The following is a 20,173-nucleotide window of genomic DNA, read 5'->3' on the forward strand; positions in this document are numbered from 1 at the left end:
TTTCAGTTTTAATATACTTTGTTTAATATACTTTGTTAATATATTTTGTTTAAGAAAATAAAGCCTCATTAATACAGCACTATACTATACTTTCACTGACTATTCACACTCGACAAGTTTAAAAGCAAGCTGTGGAGCCATTAATCCGTGGAAGGAAATGTTTATTAAACAATCAGAACACACATTCACACACGTATAAAACTCCAGCTGATGGGACAGCTGGTTGTCATGGTGATGAGGCCTTTGGGCAGTTGAGCCCCCAGGGTGTGGCAGGTTTCTAATAAGGCCTGAGGCTCATTCAGCTGGACACAGCGCTGATGTTGCAGAAAATCTAGAGTGATTACAGGTCGTTATCCTAGATGACGGAGGATCACAGGCTACTTTTAAAGTTTAATATTCTATCTCTACCTGCAACGATGCATCCACCTGAATACAGCCCTGGATTCTACAACTGCCTGGTGAGGTGAACACGGCACAGATCGCCTGTTAACAGTTGCAGTACCATTTCTCCCTGCGGGAGCGATGACAACATGACCATATGAACACCGCAGTGTGTTTGTGAGTGCAGTCTGTCGAGTGACGTGCCACGATCTGGATTAGTTCCCACCTGGACAGGACAGGCTTGGTCCTGCTGGGTCTACTACAGTTCTGAATGCTTTTGGTCCTGGATTAAGCCTGTTATGGAGCGATGTACAGTAGCGTGTACCAGTTCACTTTGGCCAAGGTCGTTCCCAATATAGAACATTCTGGGAGGACTCTGTGTGGTGCGCAGCCGGCTTACGATCTGGCCTGGCTATACCAGACTGCCAGGCCAGGAGACCACAGTAAGCGCCACCCGGCTGCGTTGCTCCTTCAGCATGGGCACCAGCGCCGAGTGGCTCATTCCTTCTGTCGACAGGCCGTTGACTGCCACGATCATATCGCCACACCTATGGTGACACCAGAAGTCGGTTTGTCAAATAAATGGGGCTTGAAGTGACATGCCATTTAAACAGCTCTACATTATGAACATATTTGGAGAAAATCACTCGTTTCACACACATTTTGAATTCTAGTGAATATTTCTGACAGCAGGATGGTGTATTTAAACTTGGCAGAAAATAAGCTACAGTGTGTATGTTCATTATGACAGAACATGTCACTCAGTGCAAAGGTGTGTGTTTCCAAGCTCAATGGCACGGAGGATTATCAAGCTTTGGCTAATAATACAAATATAGTGGGGTCTACTTATTGTTTGTTGGCAAAAGGAAAAATATCAATAGACCTCGCTTTTAATTATTTTAGAAGGAAATGGTACATAATTATTTTCTTTCACTGTGAGACAGACAATACACAGATAAAAAAAGACCCATGGGTGAAATATAACCCCAGTTCAGTTAAATTGAGTAGAAATCTTGTTGTAAAACGTCCTGATTAATTAGTGAATCCTCCAGAGAAGTCTCCATTCACGTAATGTTCAACCTCTACTTTTGAAATGCAGAACTGCTTGTTTTTATCCTAAGATAAATAATGCATTCATATGATTCATGTTATAATCCTATCATATGTCAAACTGAACAATTTCTCTTTTATTGTTAGCTGTTTGCATTATGACAATAGATAAGATACCCGATGACAAAGGCCATGACTATCAAGTTCAATACAAAATACAACTATTTGTTTTAACTGGTGTACAGTGAATATTTCAACCTTTTACAAGTGACACACAAATGTGGGACCCAAAGTCGCTGTTTGAGCATTTTGAGACTCTAAAATGCTCAAACAAAAAGGGCTTCTATCTTGAATTATAAATGATTAACATGGCGTTGTTTCATATTAAAAGGTATAGTTCTAAAATAAATTGTTAACACAGAAAAAAAGAAACCAAACATAACATAAACTCCGTAGACGTGGCCTATCATCACGCCACCGTTATCAATCACCGACTGGAGGTCACAGTTTATCTACCTGCTGATTCACCACCATACCACTGCTAATAGGAGCCACAGTCAGACACGTCATGAACAACGGATTACTCACTTGAGGCGGCCGTCATAGTACGCAGGTGTGCCGAGGACGATGGTCTTGATAAAGAACGCCTGGTTGCCGTGACTTTCCTCGTATCCCCCAACGATGCTGAAGCCCCAGCTGCCCGGGTGGCTCCTCCGCAGTACAATCTCATGACTACTGTGCAGGTAGCTGCAGGAAGAGGACAGAGAGCGGAGACAACCAATAGTAGAGATGGTCTCTGTCCTTCAAGGAGCAAAGTTGCTGCTTCATCTTTTATTGAATGTCTATTGTGACTCTTAAAATCTATTAAAAGTAGTGGAAAATATCTGCCGGAGCGGTAGTATTACCTGTTTTCAAACTTGTTTAAAGACATTTTGTAAAATCTAAAGAAAAAAAATATTTCAGCCAGTTGAACACACCATGAAACCTTTATTCAAAAAAACATAATAACATATTTTTTAATTAATCAAAAATATGATAATAATGATACTTATTTATAAAAGTATATCTAACCAGACATATTAAAATAACAATTAGCCCAAATTCCAGTCCAAGCCTGAAAATGTGAATAATTAACATGGACCAACATGATCATGCACTGATAACCACAAAGATACATTCAAGCTCACCTGGGTAAGCCCAGCCACATGACCCACGAAGGGGACCAGTTGGCATCAAAGTCACTGTCATGTGTGTGAGGCAGCAGCTCGTCAGGGTCGTGCTCTTCCACCATGCTGACCTCCAGCACCCGCAGCTGCACCGAGGGCGAGGCAGCGCTGGCCTTCAGGGTGCCCACTGCCTCACTGTGGCTCAGGTACGTTAGGTCCTGCCCGTTAATACTCAGCAGGACATCACCTGGATGAGAGAGGAAGAAGACGCTGTAGTTTCTGATGCAATGTTTTCAATCTGAGCTGGTCCTGTTCTTGTCATTTCTGAGGGAGAGCTCACCTCGTTTGATTCGCCCATCCCTCGACAAGCAGCCATGTGGTTGGACGCTGGTCACAAAGATTGGCAGCTCCCCGCTCTTACTACCCCGCCCTCCTGCGACAGTCATGCCCAGAGACTCGAGGGGCTCCTTCTTCACAGTGATGTGTTTCTCTTTACAGGTCACACACTGGGAAAGGTCCTGAGTATAATCACACAGAGGCAACACACACACAACAGTTTCAGTCACTAACACAGAACATGCATACTTACTCTGTGCATTGTTGTCAGTTTTTACTTATTTTCATCAAACAGTAAGGAGACAATTTGTTCAAACTATTTTTTTTTTTTAAAGTAAGCGAAATGCAGACAAGTCCCTAAAAGTATAAAAACAAATGGTATTTTTAATACTAATTATTTGTTAAAAAGTCAGATGTTCTCACTTAAATTCACCTGTTATTCCATATTTTAACCAAAAAATAAAATAAAATAATGAGCCCTGATCATACTGCATCTTTCACTACATTCTTCCAACGTAACACTTACATGTTCGTTATGCAAAATCATATAAAACTGTCACAACACACAATCTGACCCATGTGGACACACACACACACAACACATTCGCTCACTCTGTGAGTGCTGGTGCGGGAGAGGTGTATTGGCACAGGGCTCGGGGTAGAGCTGTGGTTAGGCAGGAAGTGATCAAGGCAGTAGAGGTCTCTGGTGGAGCTTGATTTTGGCGGTGGAGGAGGAGTTGGTTTGGTGGGTCGACCAATCAGCAGGTGGACTCGCTCTCCACTCGCCTAGGAAGACATAGTTTGAGTCTTTTAGAGACCTTACTTCTAACTCACATTTACTACTTTAGTCTTAATGTTTTTCCTTCTAAATAATACCAAAAGAAGCCTTCATGACCAAATGAAGCCCCCACCTGTATGATCTGAGCAGCCTGCTCCGGGGTGCCATTGCGTAGGTCCTGGTCATTGACTGCCAACACTCGGTCATTACTCCTAAGTCTGCCATCCTTCGCTGCCAGGCCTCCCTCCAACAGATCCAACACAAACACTCCTGACTCATCTGTTCGCCTCACCAGCTTAATGCCAAGCTGCTCTGTTGTGTCCCTCTTGTGTAGGGTGATTCTCAGGGTAGCAGGGCTGGACGGGGCGCCCTCAGGGGTGGAGCAAGGGGCGTGGGGCACAGCCGGGGTGGAGGAGGACGAGGAGGGAGGCGCCCGGGAGGCACAACGACGCTCCCTGAGCACAGTCAGCTGCAAAGTGGTGCAGGGGCGGGCCAGTGTAGAGCGGGCAAAACTGTGGGGGACATTACTGATGTCCACATTGTTCACCTTGGGAGAAAAATAAGTCAGAGGAAAGGATGGTTATTTAATGTTCAAGCCTGCATTAATTGATCTTCATTCAATCTTAATTGATGGTCAATGACATTAGAATTCATTTGAAGTCTTCTTACAAATGTAAGTCCAATATTCACTCACAGATTGTGTTTTGAGAAAAATATTTGGTTCTTTAGTTGCTAAATGCTCCACTATCTTCACCAGGCAGTCTTTGATTGTCTGCCTTCCTGAAAACAGCTGTCTGCTGCGACTGAGAATAAGGTTGATGAAAGCGGTGAGAGTGAAACAAAACATTAAAGTTGTTGGCCTTAAAGCCAAAACATTTGCTAAAATGCTCCTCAGAGCTGCAGAGCTGGATGCCCATTTTCTGTGTATTTGACTTTACGAGCAACCCCTCTCACACAGAAGTAGTCATGTGATCCATTATAAATATAAAAATATGTATTAGAGTACCTTTAAATAGTATAGGTAGAATAATAATAGACAGTGAACAAGATATTTTGCGAGGTAGAGGAAAGGAAAAAATATATAAAATAAATATTCAGATATATGCAAAAGGTAATAAATTACTATTATATTATACAATAATATGGACTACTGTCTACCATAACAGCTATTGTTAACCAAATATTGCGTAATAACAACCATAGTGGACCTAACAGCACCAAAGCAGCCAAAATATTTTTGTTTTTTTACCTGTAGTATCTGATCCCCGGCCAGCAGCCTCCCGTCTCGTGCAATGACCCCGTCTCTGTACACTTCCTGAATCACAATGTTGATGAGAGGCGTCTCGTTTCCCCCGACGACACTGATGCCCAGCTCAACATACGGGTTCGCCCGGTGGATCTCTATGGCAGTTATCTCTCCTTCAGGAAGCGAGGGCAACTTCACACATCCTTTATGGACAAACAGATCACATTACACAGCTGCATTTTTTCAAATCTAATTACCACATCTTCCGAATGTTGCCTGTATGGGATTAACCTGTCGTCTAAGATTACAGCTCTTACAATGCAAGAAGTTGCAATATCTCCGATCTCTAGTATTCAGCCCTTTGGGAAGATGCTCAGATAAATGAAGTAAGTGATGTCATACCCTCCTCAGCGGAGAGAGGTGGCGACTCGGGGCAGTCCCAGCCAGAGGAGGTGGAGCTCACAGAGCGCAGGAGGTGGATGCAGGGATTACTGAGGGGCCGCTTCACCCTGGGGACCACACACTCCAACCCGACCACACCTAACGACAGAGGGACATGAAGATCTAAACTGCATTGACAATCTAAATCCCTTCACTTCGTACAAGGCCGGCGGAGCCACTCACTTTCCTCCTCCGTGCTCTCCTCAAAGGCAGGGTTGTCGAAGCCGGCGTCGTCTGTCCACACGGGCCTATTGCCGCTGGTGTTATTAGGTCCGGAGGGTGGAGAGGGTGTGCGGTCTCTCAGCTCTGTCTGTGGGGAGTGGGGCGACCTGGGAGGGCTGGTCACCATTGCTCGCTCATCCCCGCTCTCACATCGCAGGCCTTCCACGTTCGTCTGCTGACACCTCGTCCCGGGACACCTTTCACCAAGCAACAGGCGTCAGTTTGTTAGTCCATCTGACGTGTAAAGAAAATCAGGTTCAGCATCAGTTAATTTAATGTGATGCAACTGATCCCATCCGGGAGAGTCTCTTTTTGTGTGTCCCCTCCTTAGAGAAGGTCAGAGTGCACGGTGCCATCAAGCTGAGAGGGATTCAGTGAAGAAGTGATTTTTTTGCAAAAGGTTCAGCCCGATTTTCTTTCCATGAAAACAAACACAACTCTGGTGGAGACAGATGTATCGATTATCTCCCACAAATAGAAAGTCTTCACTGTAAGACAATTAAAAATAAACACAGACAGACACAAGGGATCAATGTGATCTCACCCGTAATGACTAAGAAGTATTTACTCCAAGTAGCAGCTATAAGCTGGTTAAATAATTTAAATGCTTCTTTTCTTCATTTCCTTTCTTCTTAGAAAACAGGACCATGGAAACCTGACTTTACTGTCCCACAATTCTTTGCTCATGAAATATTTAAAATAAAAAGCAGTCAACAAGCGATGTTGTATGTGGCCCAATGTGACCACGTGGAGCACTGTGGCTTGGCTCTCTTGTCTTTTAATCTAATGTCCAGTGACCGATTCCCTCTCTTGGCTCCTGTTATCTTAGACCTTAAGTCTGCAGGATAGGGCAGCGGCAAACCCACTTTACCAAAGAATGTCACGTTAGTCCTCACAGTGACCTTGTTTGATCGCTCTCAAACCATCTTTCCTTGTCTTCTCTACACCCACATGATGTACGCAACCTTCGCTGAGCCGTGATTAATTAACAAGGAGACTGTTGACAGTAAAGTTTGATTTGGCTGCAGCTGCACAATGAACGCTATCAGAAAACTGTTTTTCCTTAATGTGCAATTACGTGAATATTTTGTAATGATTCTGCTCACAAATGAAACACACCTATGATCACTGAGATAGACGAGATCTTTCTGCTAAAGCCTCTTTGATCTGGTGTGACCGTGTGGCTTACGGTGGCTAATGTGAGCTAACTTTGGCTAAATTTAGACATATATTGCTGTGTTACTCATGTTATCAACCGAGTCAGTTCACTGACTTTAAAAATTAACTCAGAACAGCTTTTAACACCTTCCGAGTAATAGCTTGTTAGTGTGATCTTATTAAGGAACATCTCGTCGACTTAACTGAGGTGTCAGGTGGTCACCTGATATCCAGTAAATAAGCAAATGGATGCTCCTTTCACACCATCATTTAAAAGATTACCAAATAGAAGTTTGCTCCCATATTAATAACACTAATGATATTAATCTTCACAGCAATAGCTACTTGTTACACCAATACAGTATGTTCTGACCAAAATATTTCTACTAGAGGCCGACTAATTAATCCGGGCCGATAGGACGTTTCACAAACTCTTGTTATCGGTGTAACTGGGCTCAGATAGTGGCCAAACTGTCATTATATCATCCTTTAAAAATCCTCTTTTTGTACCAAGTAAAGTTAATTGATATGTGCTGAATATATTCTCCAAACATTTCTAAATTTATTTTGATATCCCCTCGTAATCAAAATATACACAGCTTCCATCAAAGCAAAAGCAAAAACAGCCAAACCTGGGTTCCGTTTAACTACTCTGATGCACACACATCATCAGGGCAACAGAGAAAGCAAGAAAGAGAAAGAAAGGAAATTGAGAGGCACACAACAGGCAAGTTAGAGGAAACCGGTGAGAGGAAGGTTTGTGCCATTCCAAGTCCCGCTGACTGAGGCTCGACTCACCACAGGCCAGGGTTGCCTTTCGCTGTCTCACAGAAGAAATGGTTGAAAAGGTCTCTGGTGTTGAAGTTGCTCAGCATGATTGAGGAATGAGAATATGGAGCTCCTGGTCAGTCAACTCATGACTGCAGTAGGGAACCACTAATCCCCCGTCACATGACCTACAGCCCAATAATCCCCACAGGGTCTCACAGCACCTGGTCCAAATGGGCCAAAAGCCAAAGTGTGAAACCCTTCAGGTTAAAGATCGAACCACTCTGGGCGAAAAACTAGGGTATCTCCAAAGGTGGCCGGCAAAAACGAGCCAATCGTGAGCATGGAGGGGTTATATAAAGTTAAGTTGTCTTCATCGACAATTCGTTCATCAATTATGTTCTACATTGATAGTTGAATGGTTCCTTCGAAAACATTTCAGAAAATGGAGAAAAGATGTTGCAATTTCCCAGAGCCCAAAATGATGACTTCAAATAGCTTGATTAATCCGACTAACAACTTAACTACCAAAGAAGACGAAGTAAACCAGCAAATCATTACTTCTAAGAACCAATGAATTGTTGCAACCTTTGTGGGTAAAATAAAACAAGTGAACATTAACTAAATTGTTGCAGATTCATTGTCTTTCAATCAACTAATCCTTGCCCCAGTGTCTGATTAAGTCAAATGCAGCTACAATAGAACTACATTACTGATTCAAGGCTTATGAAGTCATGGTTGCAGTGTATGCACAGTGTTTGATCTGTGTGCGTGTGTGTATGTTTGCACACATAAAAAGAGGTTTATTCCCTTTTTTCCCCGTGAAAGGTTTATTTTGGGGAGTTTTTCCTGATCCGATGTGAGGTCCTGGGACAGAGGATGTCGAATGTGTACAGATTGTAAAGCCCTCTGAGGCAAATTTGTAATTTGTGATATTGGGCTATACAAAATAAACTGAATTGAATTGAATTGAATTGAATAAAAAGCATAAATCTATTATGGGTGTACGCACACTTTATTACCTGTGTTTGAGGTGTGCCTCCAGGTCACATCGTGGCATGCTGAGGGAGCAGATGGGGGTCAAAGGGCAAGACACGGACAGCTTGTCCAGCAGCTTGTGCACCAGTATGCTAGATCGGCGGCACGCCTGCAGCTGCAGCCGCGTCCTGTCCAGCGGGCAGAAGTCCCTCTCCTGGAGGAAGCTCCGCAGGCAGCGGGCGCAGAATGTGTGTCCGCACGGTGTGTCCAGTGGCTGCACCAGCGGCTGCAGGCAGATGTGGCAGACCAGGTCGTCGTCCACTTCCAGACGGTAGTTGAAAAGGTGGTTCTCCCAGCTGCGGTGGATCTGGCCACACTCGGGACACAGAGCCTCCAAGGCGGGCTCCCCCGGCCCGGCTGGACCCACCTCGCAGCCCGGGCTGCCCATCTCTGCTCCTTCAACACAACTCAGCTTTGGCACAAATGACTCCAGTGGGGATACAGAGTTTGGGAAGGGGCACAGGCACTCCTATCCCATAAGCTTCACAGGATGAAGAAGTTGCAGAGAGGACAGATGCCCCCCAGTGGCTGATGGCTCATCACCCTGCAGGTCAGAGGGCAACGAAAGAGGGTTTAACAGCTGTTTCAGAAAAACAACAAGTGTCTGATTATGTGCTTGTGCATTTATTCATATGGCAAATGCTTTGTGCACATGGACCCACGTGTCTGCACGGGATCGAGAGTGGCACTGTGTGTGTGTGTGTATGTGTGTGTGTGTGTGTCAGTGAGTGCTGAGATTATGTATTGCTGCTCCTGTCCACTAATCTGGCAGTATAATCTCTCTTTTGCTCTCGCCTGCTGCAATCTTCCAATTCCACAGAGAGGGAATTATCTGGGATTGAGGCAGAGAGAGGACACAGATCAGAGGAAGTGGGATTGAGGAAGCAACAGAGAGGGAAAGTAGTGCCAGCTAGGGGTTAAAAGGAACAGAGGCAGAGCTAAGAAGAAGAAAAAGCAATAAGAAGAGGTGCAAGTCAGTATAATGGGATGTAGCAATCTGAAAAAGGCACAAAACAAGAAAAGTAAGAGGAGAGAGGATGTGTGAAAGGCAGTCGAGTCGACGAAAGAAATGAAAACAAAGAAGAGAATTCTTTACACATTCCCCACAGCGATCTTATTTTTGGTTCAGGCCATGTACAGTAGATGCACTCAGTCTTCTACTGCAACAGAAAGAGAACATGCCTAAAGCAGAGTCTTGAAATATAGCACTCCGCGAGGAGAGAGCGTCCCCAGAGCTAATGCACTGTGTGCACTGATCATTTCCACAGTGTTTCACATCCAAAGCCATTCAGACCTTCAGACGCTCTATTAGCTGAGCCCCTGTGGGCCTGATGCAATCAGTGGACAGCAGAGGGCGTGCCTCGGCTCACAGCGGGCCAAGCCACAGTGACTACCTGCCTCTGTTCCAGCGGGGCTCTGTTCTTGTCTCCATGACGACCTGGAGCCTGTTCTGTTCAGTGGGGCTTGACATTCAGAGTGTAGCCGGAGAGGGATGCAGAGGAGCCACACAACAGATGCATTTCTCTTTGCAGGATGCTCCGCTCCTCCCTGGTACAGCCTGAAAGCTTGTCAGACAGCGGAGACGATGATGAGAGCCCCTTTGGTTCGTTTTTTTCAACGCTTTTCCCCTCTCGTCGCCGTGGCTACCCATTTCTGTGACAACCTGTCTCTCCTGTCTCCTTGGCTACCGGACCGGTAGTTACTTATTTCAGCATCCTTTAAGTACGTGCTCCTGTCTGTGTGTGACTGGCTGCTTCTGTCTCTATCCCGCAGCTGGACATGAATTAATCATGAGGACACAAGGCTTCTCTGTTCCTATAACAAAGCTGTGACATCACCACATCACACACACACACACACACAAACCCACACACACACACACACACACACACACACACACACACACACACTTGTAGACACGCAAGTATAAGTCTACAAAAGTGAAAGCAAAAACACACACACACACACACACACATGCACAAGAGCTTTTTAGGTACCAGATCCTGCGAATGGTCTTTATCAATAAGTAAAGTCTTCAGGTTTTCAGTGTGGCAGCAGTTCAAAACCCTGGCCATGAAAAGCACTTAAATCTATTTTAAATATAGCTGGAATCTGTAGCAACAGATTCTTTTACACAAGTCAAAAGAAGACTAGCAAATGCTTATCTCTCTTTAGTCTCACTGTGTGTGCATTAGAGTCCAAGGCCATGCTGTTATTGTCATTGTACTACTGCTGTCTATATTAATAAATAACAGTGTTGGCTCTGCACCTGTCTCTGCTCATTTTTCAGAGATGACAATCTAATCTTACAACACAGGACAAGCTATGAACAACCTCGCCTGCAGGAATGACATTTTCAGATAAGATGAGATGATGTTTTAGGCCACAGATTTAAAATCTCAGGTCGTGTCGGCTTAGCCTACATTTATTTAAACCCCCATCTCGTCGTCTCTTATCTTAAAACAAAATCAAATGGCTGTTAGCCACTTTCAAGAACAGGCCCTAATGTCTGTTGCAATATGCAGTGTTTTCCACAACAGTTAAGCATGAAATGCTAACAACAAAAATAGACACTGATATAATTGATAATTCCCATTATTTCTCCCCCTGTCATTGTCCTGATTTACCCTGGCAACGCACCAACTGAAGTGTCATGAAACATCAGCATCCCGTAGGCGTTGAACACGTTTGATTAGACGAGTGCATTTTTGTAATCATTGTTCCCATCTGTCTGTCTCCATCCCACCCTCCACAAGCGGAGAAGCTAGGACAGATGAGGCGACAATGGCAATATCAATGCAAAGCAAGCCACACACTGACACCGTTCATGCAGCCCATAAATATAAGCAGATGTAATATTACCTGCTCCGGCTGCTCCCTCGCGCCGTGCACTCCGGCCCCAAAAAGGGGAACGAATATTAGCTGCGGGACCTCAATCACGCATTCACCGCAACGGCCCGTTCCGCAAACCCGCACGAAAACGCCCCCGTGCCTTTGGCGGCGCTGGCCCCGCCCACTGCTGTCTGTCAACGCAGCTGGGCGGGGCCTCAAGCTGCCACTCCAGAGCAGAATTAGGGGTGGCTTCAGAAATGCCTGCTCAAAACAAATCTCTCAAATGGGATTTCTTTTTACCCTAACTCACCTCTTCTACATTACTGTGATATAGAATTGGGACTATTATTGGATGCATAAAATTGTAATGTTGTAATTTTTTTGTTTGTATTTTTTCTTAAATAATAGTTACAAGTTTTAGTTCCATAACATTGCTATGTTGCATTTTTGTATCTATGTAATATTGCAGATTAGGGGGTTTGTCTAATGGCGATGCTGTTTCAAGTTTAACGGTTGTGTTGTACAGCCATAAACAGTTACACAATATTGTTGGGTTTAATTTGTATTGAAGAACCTCTTATAAAATTGTAATGGTATATTTAATACAATGAATAGTAATGCTTTGTAGTACACTAATACACCATTAATAAGAACAACCTTTTGGTTGTCAATTTAATGAAAACTATATTTGGCAGGTGAGTAATTAATAGGTGCTATGAGTTTTTAAAGTTTTATTTTTGACACAGCACTTGCTGCTGACCAAGTAAGAAACAGGACTGTTATTTCTGAGAAGTTTATACTAGGGTAACATTGCTGCGTAAATACCTCCCACCACTGTTTTAAATTGCTTAAATAAACACAACTTAAATCTCCCAAGTGGCATTTCAAGCGTTTGAACTATTTTTGATCCATAAAATAATTTAGCAAGTTAGTTATGTCAATGTTTTTTGTAACAAAACAAGTGACCGTTGGAAACTTTCAGGCATCTTTAAAGACAGCTTAAATAACAGGGTCCTTGGTTGAAGGACCTCGCGGAGAAGTAAACAGAAAGATGAGCGCTAGCATCAATTAACATTCAATCATCGATTATTAGTCGATTTTACGTCTTACCAACGTGCCATTAGCTAATTGCGCCGCGATGGCAGAGGACAATGAACTGGAGAAGTATGTCACTATTTTACTGTTTATCTTCAGTTGACGTACAACAGCTGTTAACAATTGTAGCGAGTTTCTGCCTCAACCGTAACACCCCTTCATCCGAGGGGAGGGATATTTCTGGTTGACAGCTGTTGTATGTACTGTGTTGTAAGACGAGTGTGTTGTCATTGAAAGGAAACCCTTCCACTAATACAGTCACCAGTAACTGTCTCTGCTGTGCGGTTAAAGATCGGCTAAATGAATGAGTCTCCTCTTGCTGATCCAGCAACTCGGGTCAAAGTAGGACACTTCCGCTGTCCCTCATTCATCCACCAATGATTCACTTTCTCCTCTGCACCCTGCATCTGTCTGTTTCCTCTCACTTAATTAAATGATTCTCCCCTTGGCTCCCCCTTGAGGTTTTGTGCTATATTTGTCCTCAACTTCTCCCAATTGCCTCTCCTTGACATGACCCATGTGTATGTCTTTATTGATCTATGTAGACGTGCAGTGGAGGAGCTCCTAATGGAGACGGACAGGGCTCGAGTGAGGGCAGAGACCATGGGCCCTGCAGGATGGTGAGCACTGTGTCATCTGTATCTGCCTGCACATATCTGTCACATCTGTGGACACTTGACTGCTACGTATCTGCCATACATGGGGGCAGTTTTTGTTCCTTGAGTGTGTCACATATTTGTGGTGTTTTACAATTTGCTCACTTTGTCTTGTTTTCTTTCCATATTCTCAGCTAGTTTGTTTGTTTATGTCCTCAAATAAGTTTTTTACACTGTAGCTACTACACGTACATGTGTTTATAATACTACAATGATAACGATATATACTCACAATAAGACTCATTACTGACACACACTGAGACAAATCTACAAAATAACTGTAGTACAAATAATCCTAGTACAAAATATAGCTCCATGTAATATGACATTATATGTTTGAGGAAAACAGAATATGTATTTACCTTATTGTTCCAGATCAGAGAAATGGACATTATTATATTGGGTTTTTTTGTCAAAATTGTATTTTGTGTATTGCCCACCCACCAAACTGTTATAATGTGTTATTTAAAAAGTAATACCAAATTAAATGGATTGTTACTTTATTCGGGGAGTTTACTTGAGATCAATATATTACTACATACATAATATCAACACAAGACAATTCAGTAACACAAATCAATCATCCTCACATACAGACACACGCAATGTCCAACAGAGGATTAAGTGTTTCTAACTTTGTGTTGGAGTTCATTCAATATATAGTACTGGAAACCAGTCTCATTCCTGTTCAGAGATGAGCAATGTCTTACCCAGGATTCATTAGGATCATCAATGTAACTCCCTCCAGGTTGCTAAACCCCCAAAATCATGGAAACATGAACTCAATGTCCTCAGTGATAGCCACAGCCCAACTTGTGAAAAACCTTTAAATGTTTTGTGATTGGGTTTTTATGGTTATTAGCTTTGAACTCTGGGTATCTCAATCAGCATGACCTTTTTAAATGAAAAGACATAACACGCCTTCTAGAAGCCAGTAATTACCATTCAAAGATCTCAGAGATAAGTGTCCAAGCTTAAAGGTGTGTCTGTTCACTCTGATGTCAGGTTGAAGTGTCCCCTGCGCAGCACCAACAAGCGCTTCCTCCTCAACACCCTGCGCTCCACTGGCCTGCAGCCGCGCACCGCTGAGTCCAGAGATGGGTACTCCACCACGAGAGGGCGCCTGAGAAGTGACTCCCCGGACAGAAGCCGCAACCGCAGCAGAACACCTCCAAGAGATCACAGAAGTAGAGGAGGTCACGCAGACCATAATCACCAACACAGGGACAGCTGCAATAACAAAGATAAGAAGCCAGAGAGAGACAAAGAGAGGAGTTACAGAGACAAAGACAACAGAGACAGGAGACATGGAAGGGATGGCCAGAACAGAAGCAAAGAGAGACTTCATGATTAAAGACTTCTGTCGAGGGGAGGAACACTGGTTTTACAGAGGCCACTCCCTGTTGAGGCTGCACAGAGGTGGACACTCCTGCCACTACTCCCTGAGCAGCTGACTCACCTCACAGAATTGCTGCAGACTGAGACAACTGTCCTGTGCACCTGTCTGAGAAGTCGTTTATTATAAAGTTTGTATTCCTGATGATAGTGTTTATACAGGGTAGTTCTTGAGGTTTATTTGATTCACTTAAATTGCTCATAAAGCCAGTCGGTTAAGTTTAAAAAGAAAAAAAGATGTTCCACTTAATTTAGACACAACCTTGACCAACATTTTCCTCCCTCCCCTCACACATGACTCATAGTCTGGTGTAATTCTGTTTTACCTACAGTGCATTTGATTTCAATTATATGGTCATTACCAATCTTCTGTCATTATTCACCAGTCATAATGTTTACATAAGCCATGCTGCTGTCGCCACTGGGTAAGCACATTTTATCGCGTGTCCAATTTTCTGGACATGTATATAGGCCTACCGGCTATCAGAAACAAATTTGTTTGTCAAAGGAGAAAAAGAAATCTTGTTTTCCTGACACTCCTACGTGTGTCCTCATGTACAACATGGTCTCCAGTAATGGATTAATAGCAATAAGTCTATAATAACAATAACTTACAGTGATTAAACTCGCATACAAATTTCCACAGGGTTTAGTTGGGTCACCAGGGTTTTAGGACGACAGATGGAAATGTGCTCAAGCGCTCTCATCCATTTGGCCTGTCTCCATGTGTGTAAGGATACACTCTTTTATTGTTCCACACCCCTAGCATTTTATAAATGTGGCAATTATCATTCTCTTTGGTCATGATTACCACTAGATCTATTATATACTAACTTTAAAATGCATTACTCCTCGCTGAAGCCATTATGCCAAATTCTGTATCTGGAAAGTCAGCTAAATGCGTTTAACTATCATGCTTCATAAATCACGTTGTCCATCTCCACTGTAGTGGAGCGTAGCTTGGGTTAACTGTTTCCTTCCTCTTTAAAAGAACGATCAAATATAAACACCATTAAGCCATAGTGCAGGCGCTGATTTCTATAGAATTGGTTTACTTGAACTTTATTGCATCGCTGAGTGCCCCATTAAGATACTGTGGAAAGTGCCATAATTGCTTTTGAAGAACTCTGTGCAAATGGACTATTGATGCACCCAGTCGGGGTAAAAGTCGTCCTGTAGGCCTACAATCAATTTACATGAAAAATAGCTAAATCACTCTGATCATGTGGCAAAGGCCCAAAACGTTGCATAAACGTGCAGGTGATCGCGTATAGACTTTTGGAGACGCGCTTCACGCGCACGCCGGTTAATTGAGTTCTGTTGCTCACTCCAGCCTTAATTGGTTAACCACGAGAGCTGTTGTTTAATGGGGCGAGCACACACCTGCTGAAGCCTAATGGCCAGCAAACACGGCGAGAGTGCAGCGACTCCGTGTGCGGGGACCGTGGGCCGCTAAATGGTGTTAAATGATGCATTTACAGAAGTGTAATGGGTACATTTTAAAAGTCAGAAAAGTGTAGACATGAAGAAGAAAAAAAGCTTGTGGAAACGGACTATGTTTATTGAGCTTTTCATCCGAGTTTCCAAGACAACTGTCTCTCCATGCAGGTCTCTTATCTTGCAGGTCAACCAATGTTTGCGCCCATACGTATCGATTCATCCGCGGAGTGCAGACCAGAGATGCATCCATATACATTGGTCGATGACATATTGCGTGAGGACAATCCTACACTACCTGTACAAGAGAAAACAAGTTTCTGCTGTGCGCGCAAGAACTTTATAATTTTTTCTTGAGGCTGGGTTTTCGGAGAGTCAACTGCTGCCTGTTGCTGCTGCGGGGGCAGACAGGTGTGCGCCAGGTAAACGTTGCGCTATTTACAGAGTAGCATTGATTTACGCGCTGACGGCCGTTCTGTTCACTTTACCGAACAATCCCACAAGCTGCAGAATATCCTGGAAACTGACGGCTGTAGGTCTGCAAACAGTGAAGCCAATGGCTTTGGTGCTGTAGAGTCACATGGTGGCAGAGTGACACACCTGTGTGAAGCCGCGTGGGCCTGGCAGTTGCGCCAGAGACAGGTATAGAGCAGTAGGTTTACCCCGAGGAAAGGCGCATGCAGGTACGGTACATGTGCGGGTCCTCGGAAGCCATGAATCGGGAAGATCATTATTATCCTTCTCAGGTTTTTAAAGACTCCTGTGCCTACCAGAGATCACAGGGGGACGACTACAGCCACAGCCCGCCGCCCTGCCTCTACATGAGCAGGCAGGTCCACGCTGTCTACACACCGTCAGCCATGGGAGCCTTGGAGCAGGCCAGCCTTCCTGACATTGCCCCCTCTTACAGTCTACCCATGCGGGAGGATCCAGGTGTGCCTCAGCTCCACCATCCCCAGGGGCTCCAGCAGCAGCCTCTCCCACCTGCTGCAGGCTATGGAGACACGGGGGAACAAGGCAGATATCACCTCCCTTTCCCCTGGATGAAAACCACAAAATCTCACTCGCACACCTGGAAGGGACAGTGGTCAGGTAAATCTTCCAACCCGCTGCACATCAACACATGGCATGTGTTAAATATCAGAGTTAAAAAGACGATCACTGAGTAGAGAGCTGATTCTGCTTGATTGGCTGTTGACATATAATCTTCTCATCTTATTTCAATTTACGGGCTTTGTTTACAACATTATTCTGTAGTCATAGCACTAACGAGTGAGTTTCCTCTGACTCTTTTTGAGACCTATAGTGACATCATGCTCCAACAATATGATCTTGGGTGTTTCAGTTTACCTTGTCAGTCAATTTGTAAAAGGCCCGGAAGGTCAGCGCTTGCTTTTATCAGGTCTTATCGTCACAAAAATGTGGGGTTTGTCTATACAAAACATATTCACACTTCGCCCTATCTTAAGCCATCAATAGGTTGAAGCCTACACTATAGAGTATAATAGGTCGGTAATACACCCATATACCATAATTGTTATTGATTGATGTTTGTGAGCTAACATGAACAAAAGTAAATTTTATATTCGAGTGATTATAGTTCTGTCTTTCATCGGGAGGCATTTTGATTAGAAAAGTATCTTTAATAATAGGCCTAACAGATTTAAGTTAGTTATTTTAATGAGCGTGGAAAATGCGAACGTATAGACCTACGTTTAAAGTTCTCAGACCATTGAACACACATGTTTGCGTCACTGATTTGATTAAAAACATTTGTATCATTGAATTATATCCTGTAGACAAAGTCCTCTCCGGGGACATTGTGGCGTATAGTTTTGGTTTATTTTGCATAGTTTTTGTGATTGTTAATTAGAGTTTACTGAAGAAATGTCAATGACTATGTATTTTTTTATAGCATAATTCTAGTAAATTTACGTTTGTTAACGGACAAGATTACTTTATTACGGGGTTTCATTTGAAATAAATCCTTTATACCGTTAATAACCTGTATTACAAAATGTGTTCAACTAAAACCTATCCTAAAATATACAAAATGTATCCTCGTGAGTTTCAATTTAACTTGACATTTTAATCAACACAAAAATACATTTTATGGAGGAGAAATATCTTTTTGCATTGACCTGATCCCGCTGATTCCCTTATTGACTTTTGTACAAATTAAATAAAGCAACCATTAAAGCAACGGATGTTAAAGACTAACTGCAAAATATAACTTTATTTGCTTATACTTATATTTTTGAATGTTGTTTCTAGATAAAAAATGTTTTGCTGTCTCACGAAATTTAGAGGCCATCGGTATAATTCCTTAACTGAGTCTATTCACTAATCATCAGGTCTAGGACCCCGAGGAGGGGATCCGGAGGTCCTGGAAAATGAGAAATAATGTGGTGGCTTCATAGCCTGTAAAAAGTTACTTGGCACTCTAATGCAACAATTCAGCCATGAAAAAAAGTCTGCGTGACATCAAGAAGATCTCAGATCTCGCAAACACATCTATCAATATTTGTAATCTCTGATCACTTGGTATACATTACAGCTGAACTATATTATATTATTTTTTCCGCAGTAAGGGGAAATTACAAACTGCATACAACCAGACCTGAACCAAAATATTATTCTCCAGAATAATATGCCACTAAATGTTAAAAAAAACAGCTTGCTTTTCAGCTCGGACTAAAGAAAATGCTTATTTTGCGGTAAATATCAAGTAATTGTAAATTCCTTGTGACATTACAAGAGAGTAACTGTTTATTTTACTATCAAAAGACAAATATGCACTGTGGTTTCTGCAGGTGCCTACTGGAGAGGTCAAAATCTACATATTCTCACTTTATTGTCATTCATTATTTGAATGTACAATGACAATGCTTGAAATTTAGTCTGAGAGAACTACTCTATTACTACAATGGTCTTTCATGCTTTAGGTTGTAAAAAGTCCTCCATATATGTTATTTTGTTGAAAGGTTTGCAATAAATCGTGATTTAGGAAAACAAAACGCTGCACAATGTTCAACCAGACTGCTTTTTGAAAGTCAGAACGGGACCAAGTGTGAACAGTTAAGTGTATAAAAATCACAAGTCATTGTTCAAATAAACTGGAAGATTATAGCATCAACATGTGTGCAGTTTCAGTGTCAACAATAAGGAAACGCTATTTTTAAAACTTAAAACAAAAAATAGGAGAATTTAGTTAAACGTTAGCATTATTGTTGGATCAGGGACCATCGATGGATTGGCATTTTAATCCCATCTAACCACTGAGTAAATCCCTGTCTCTCTCCAGGACCATACGTGATGGCGGAGTCTGAGGAAAACAAACGCACGAGGACCGCGTACACGCGCGCCCAGCTGCTTGAGCTGGAGAAGGAGTTCCTGTTCAACCGCTACATCTCGAGGCCGCGCCGCGTGGAGCTGGCGCTGACCCTGAGCCTCACGGAGCGCCACATCAAGATCTGGTTCCAGAACCGGCGCATGAAGTGGAAGAAGGAGGAAGACCGAAGGAAGGTGAGGGGGTCCGACCCGGATCAGGACTCATCTATCACCTCTGGAGACCAGGGGGAGGCCGCGGGAGGGGTCACCTCTACGAACGGACCTCACACCACTTCACCCCCCGTTTCCCCGCTGCACTCCCTCTCCGCACCTGCGACCGGAGAGCCCGCATAGACCCGCAGCAGGTTCAGACTCTTGGTGCAGGGATCTTTTTTTTTGGAAAACCAAATAGCAAGAGACGTACAATCCGCATTTAAGGAAGTCCTATTTGAGTGGAATCATATAAGAATAATGATAGGGTCAGAAAGGAGAAACTATTCTCTTATAGTTATTTACATAAAGTGCTCATTTTCCAGGGACCCCCTTGAACCTTCTCACGGACCACCTTTGCCTTATTATTGGATACCACTGCCTGTCTGGGCTGAAGGAACACATCTTCATTCCACATCGTGCATGCTTGGAGTTTTTTGGTTACCATGATGGCATGCTGAGACAACCTTATCATGCAAGGACCAACTACTTATCCCCCTTATAAAGAAGCGACATGGATTCAGTTGCACAAACTGAAGCATGGTCTGATCATGTATTACAGTGAGTGCATTGCTTTTCACCTCAGACATGTGAGTAGTACAATCGTGTTTATGGATGTCTATATGTGTATAGG

The 20,173-nt window shown here is 43.2% G+C and overlaps 3 protein-coding genes across 3 annotated transcripts; 2 read left to right on the plus strand and 1 right to left on the minus strand.

Annotated features, from left to right (window-relative positions):
• Window positions 1-349: 349 nt before the first annotated feature.
• Window positions 350-8,972, minus strand: lnx2a (ligand of numb-protein X 2a). The gene is made up of 10 exons (XM_034560330.1): window positions 8,569-8,972; window positions 5,582-5,817; window positions 5,360-5,497; window positions 4,961-5,160; window positions 3,845-4,258; window positions 3,546-3,719; window positions 2,938-3,115; window positions 2,619-2,844; window positions 2,020-2,178; window positions 350-929 (listed from the first exon to the last, which is right to left on the minus strand). The coding sequence occupies exons 1-10, from the start codon at window positions 8,970-8,972 to the stop codon at window positions 794-796; spliced, it is 2,265 nt and encodes a 754-aa protein (XP_034416221.1). The 3' UTR covers window positions 350-793.
• A 3,453-nt stretch (window positions 8,973-12,425) lies between these two features.
• On the plus strand, window positions 12,426-14,927 carry si:ch211-140b10.6 (protein POLR1D). The gene is made up of 3 exons (XM_034560685.1): window positions 12,426-12,580; window positions 13,057-13,131; window positions 14,173-14,927. The coding sequence occupies exons 1-3, from the start codon at window positions 12,555-12,557 to the stop codon at window positions 14,519-14,521; spliced, it is 450 nt and encodes a 149-aa protein (XP_034416576.1). The 5' UTR covers window positions 12,426-12,554; the 3' UTR covers window positions 14,522-14,927.
• A 115-nt stretch (window positions 14,928-15,042) lies between these two features.
• pdx1 (pancreatic and duodenal homeobox 1) lies at window positions 15,043-20,173 on the plus strand. Its single transcript, XM_034560683.1, has 2 exons — window positions 15,043-17,091; window positions 19,304-20,173. Exons 1-2 carry the CDS (start codon window positions 16,677-16,679, stop codon window positions 19,681-19,683), a joined length of 795 nt encoding a protein of 264 aa, XP_034416574.1. The 5' UTR covers window positions 15,043-16,676; the 3' UTR covers window positions 19,684-20,173.

The sequence above is a fragment of the Cyclopterus lumpus genome, chromosome 20 (genome assembly GCF_009769545.1).
Source record: "Cyclopterus lumpus isolate fCycLum1 chromosome 20, fCycLum1.pri, whole genome shotgun sequence".
In the NCBI taxonomy this organism is placed as follows: domain Eukaryota; kingdom Metazoa; phylum Chordata; class Actinopteri; order Perciformes; family Cyclopteridae; genus Cyclopterus; species Cyclopterus lumpus.

Excerpts from the sequence above, each read along its gene's own strand:
- lnx2a (XM_034560330.1), bottom strand. The coding sequence starts at position 8,972 with ATGGGCAGCCCGGGCTGCGAGGTGGGTCCAGCCGGGCCGGGGGAGCCC. Across the intron at positions 2,845-2,937 it reads GGATGGGCGAATCAAACGAG|GTGATGTCCTGCTGAGTATT; the intron begins GTGAGCTCTCCC and ends TCTCTCATCCAG. Across the intron at positions 930-2,019 it reads TACTATGACGGCCGCCTCAA|GTGTGGCGATATGATCGTGG; the intron begins GTGAGTAATCCG and ends GTGTCACCATAG.
- pdx1 (XM_034560683.1), top strand. The coding sequence starts at position 16,677 with ATGCAGGTACGGTACATGTGCGGGTCCTCGGAAGCCATGAATCGGGAA. Across the intron at positions 17,092-19,303 it reads CTGGAAGGGACAGTGGTCAG|GACCATACGTGATGGCGGAG; the intron begins GTAAATCTTCCA and ends GTCTCTCTCCAG.
- si:ch211-140b10.6 (XM_034560685.1), top strand. The coding sequence starts at position 12,555 with ATGGCAGAGGACAATGAACTGGAGAA. Across the intron at positions 12,581-13,056 it reads GAGGACAATGAACTGGAGAA|ACGTGCAGTGGAGGAGCTCC; the intron begins GTATGTCACTAT and ends TGATCTATGTAG. Across the intron at positions 13,132-14,172 it reads ACCATGGGCCCTGCAGGATG|GTTGAAGTGTCCCCTGCGCA; the intron begins GTGAGCACTGTG and ends CTCTGATGTCAG.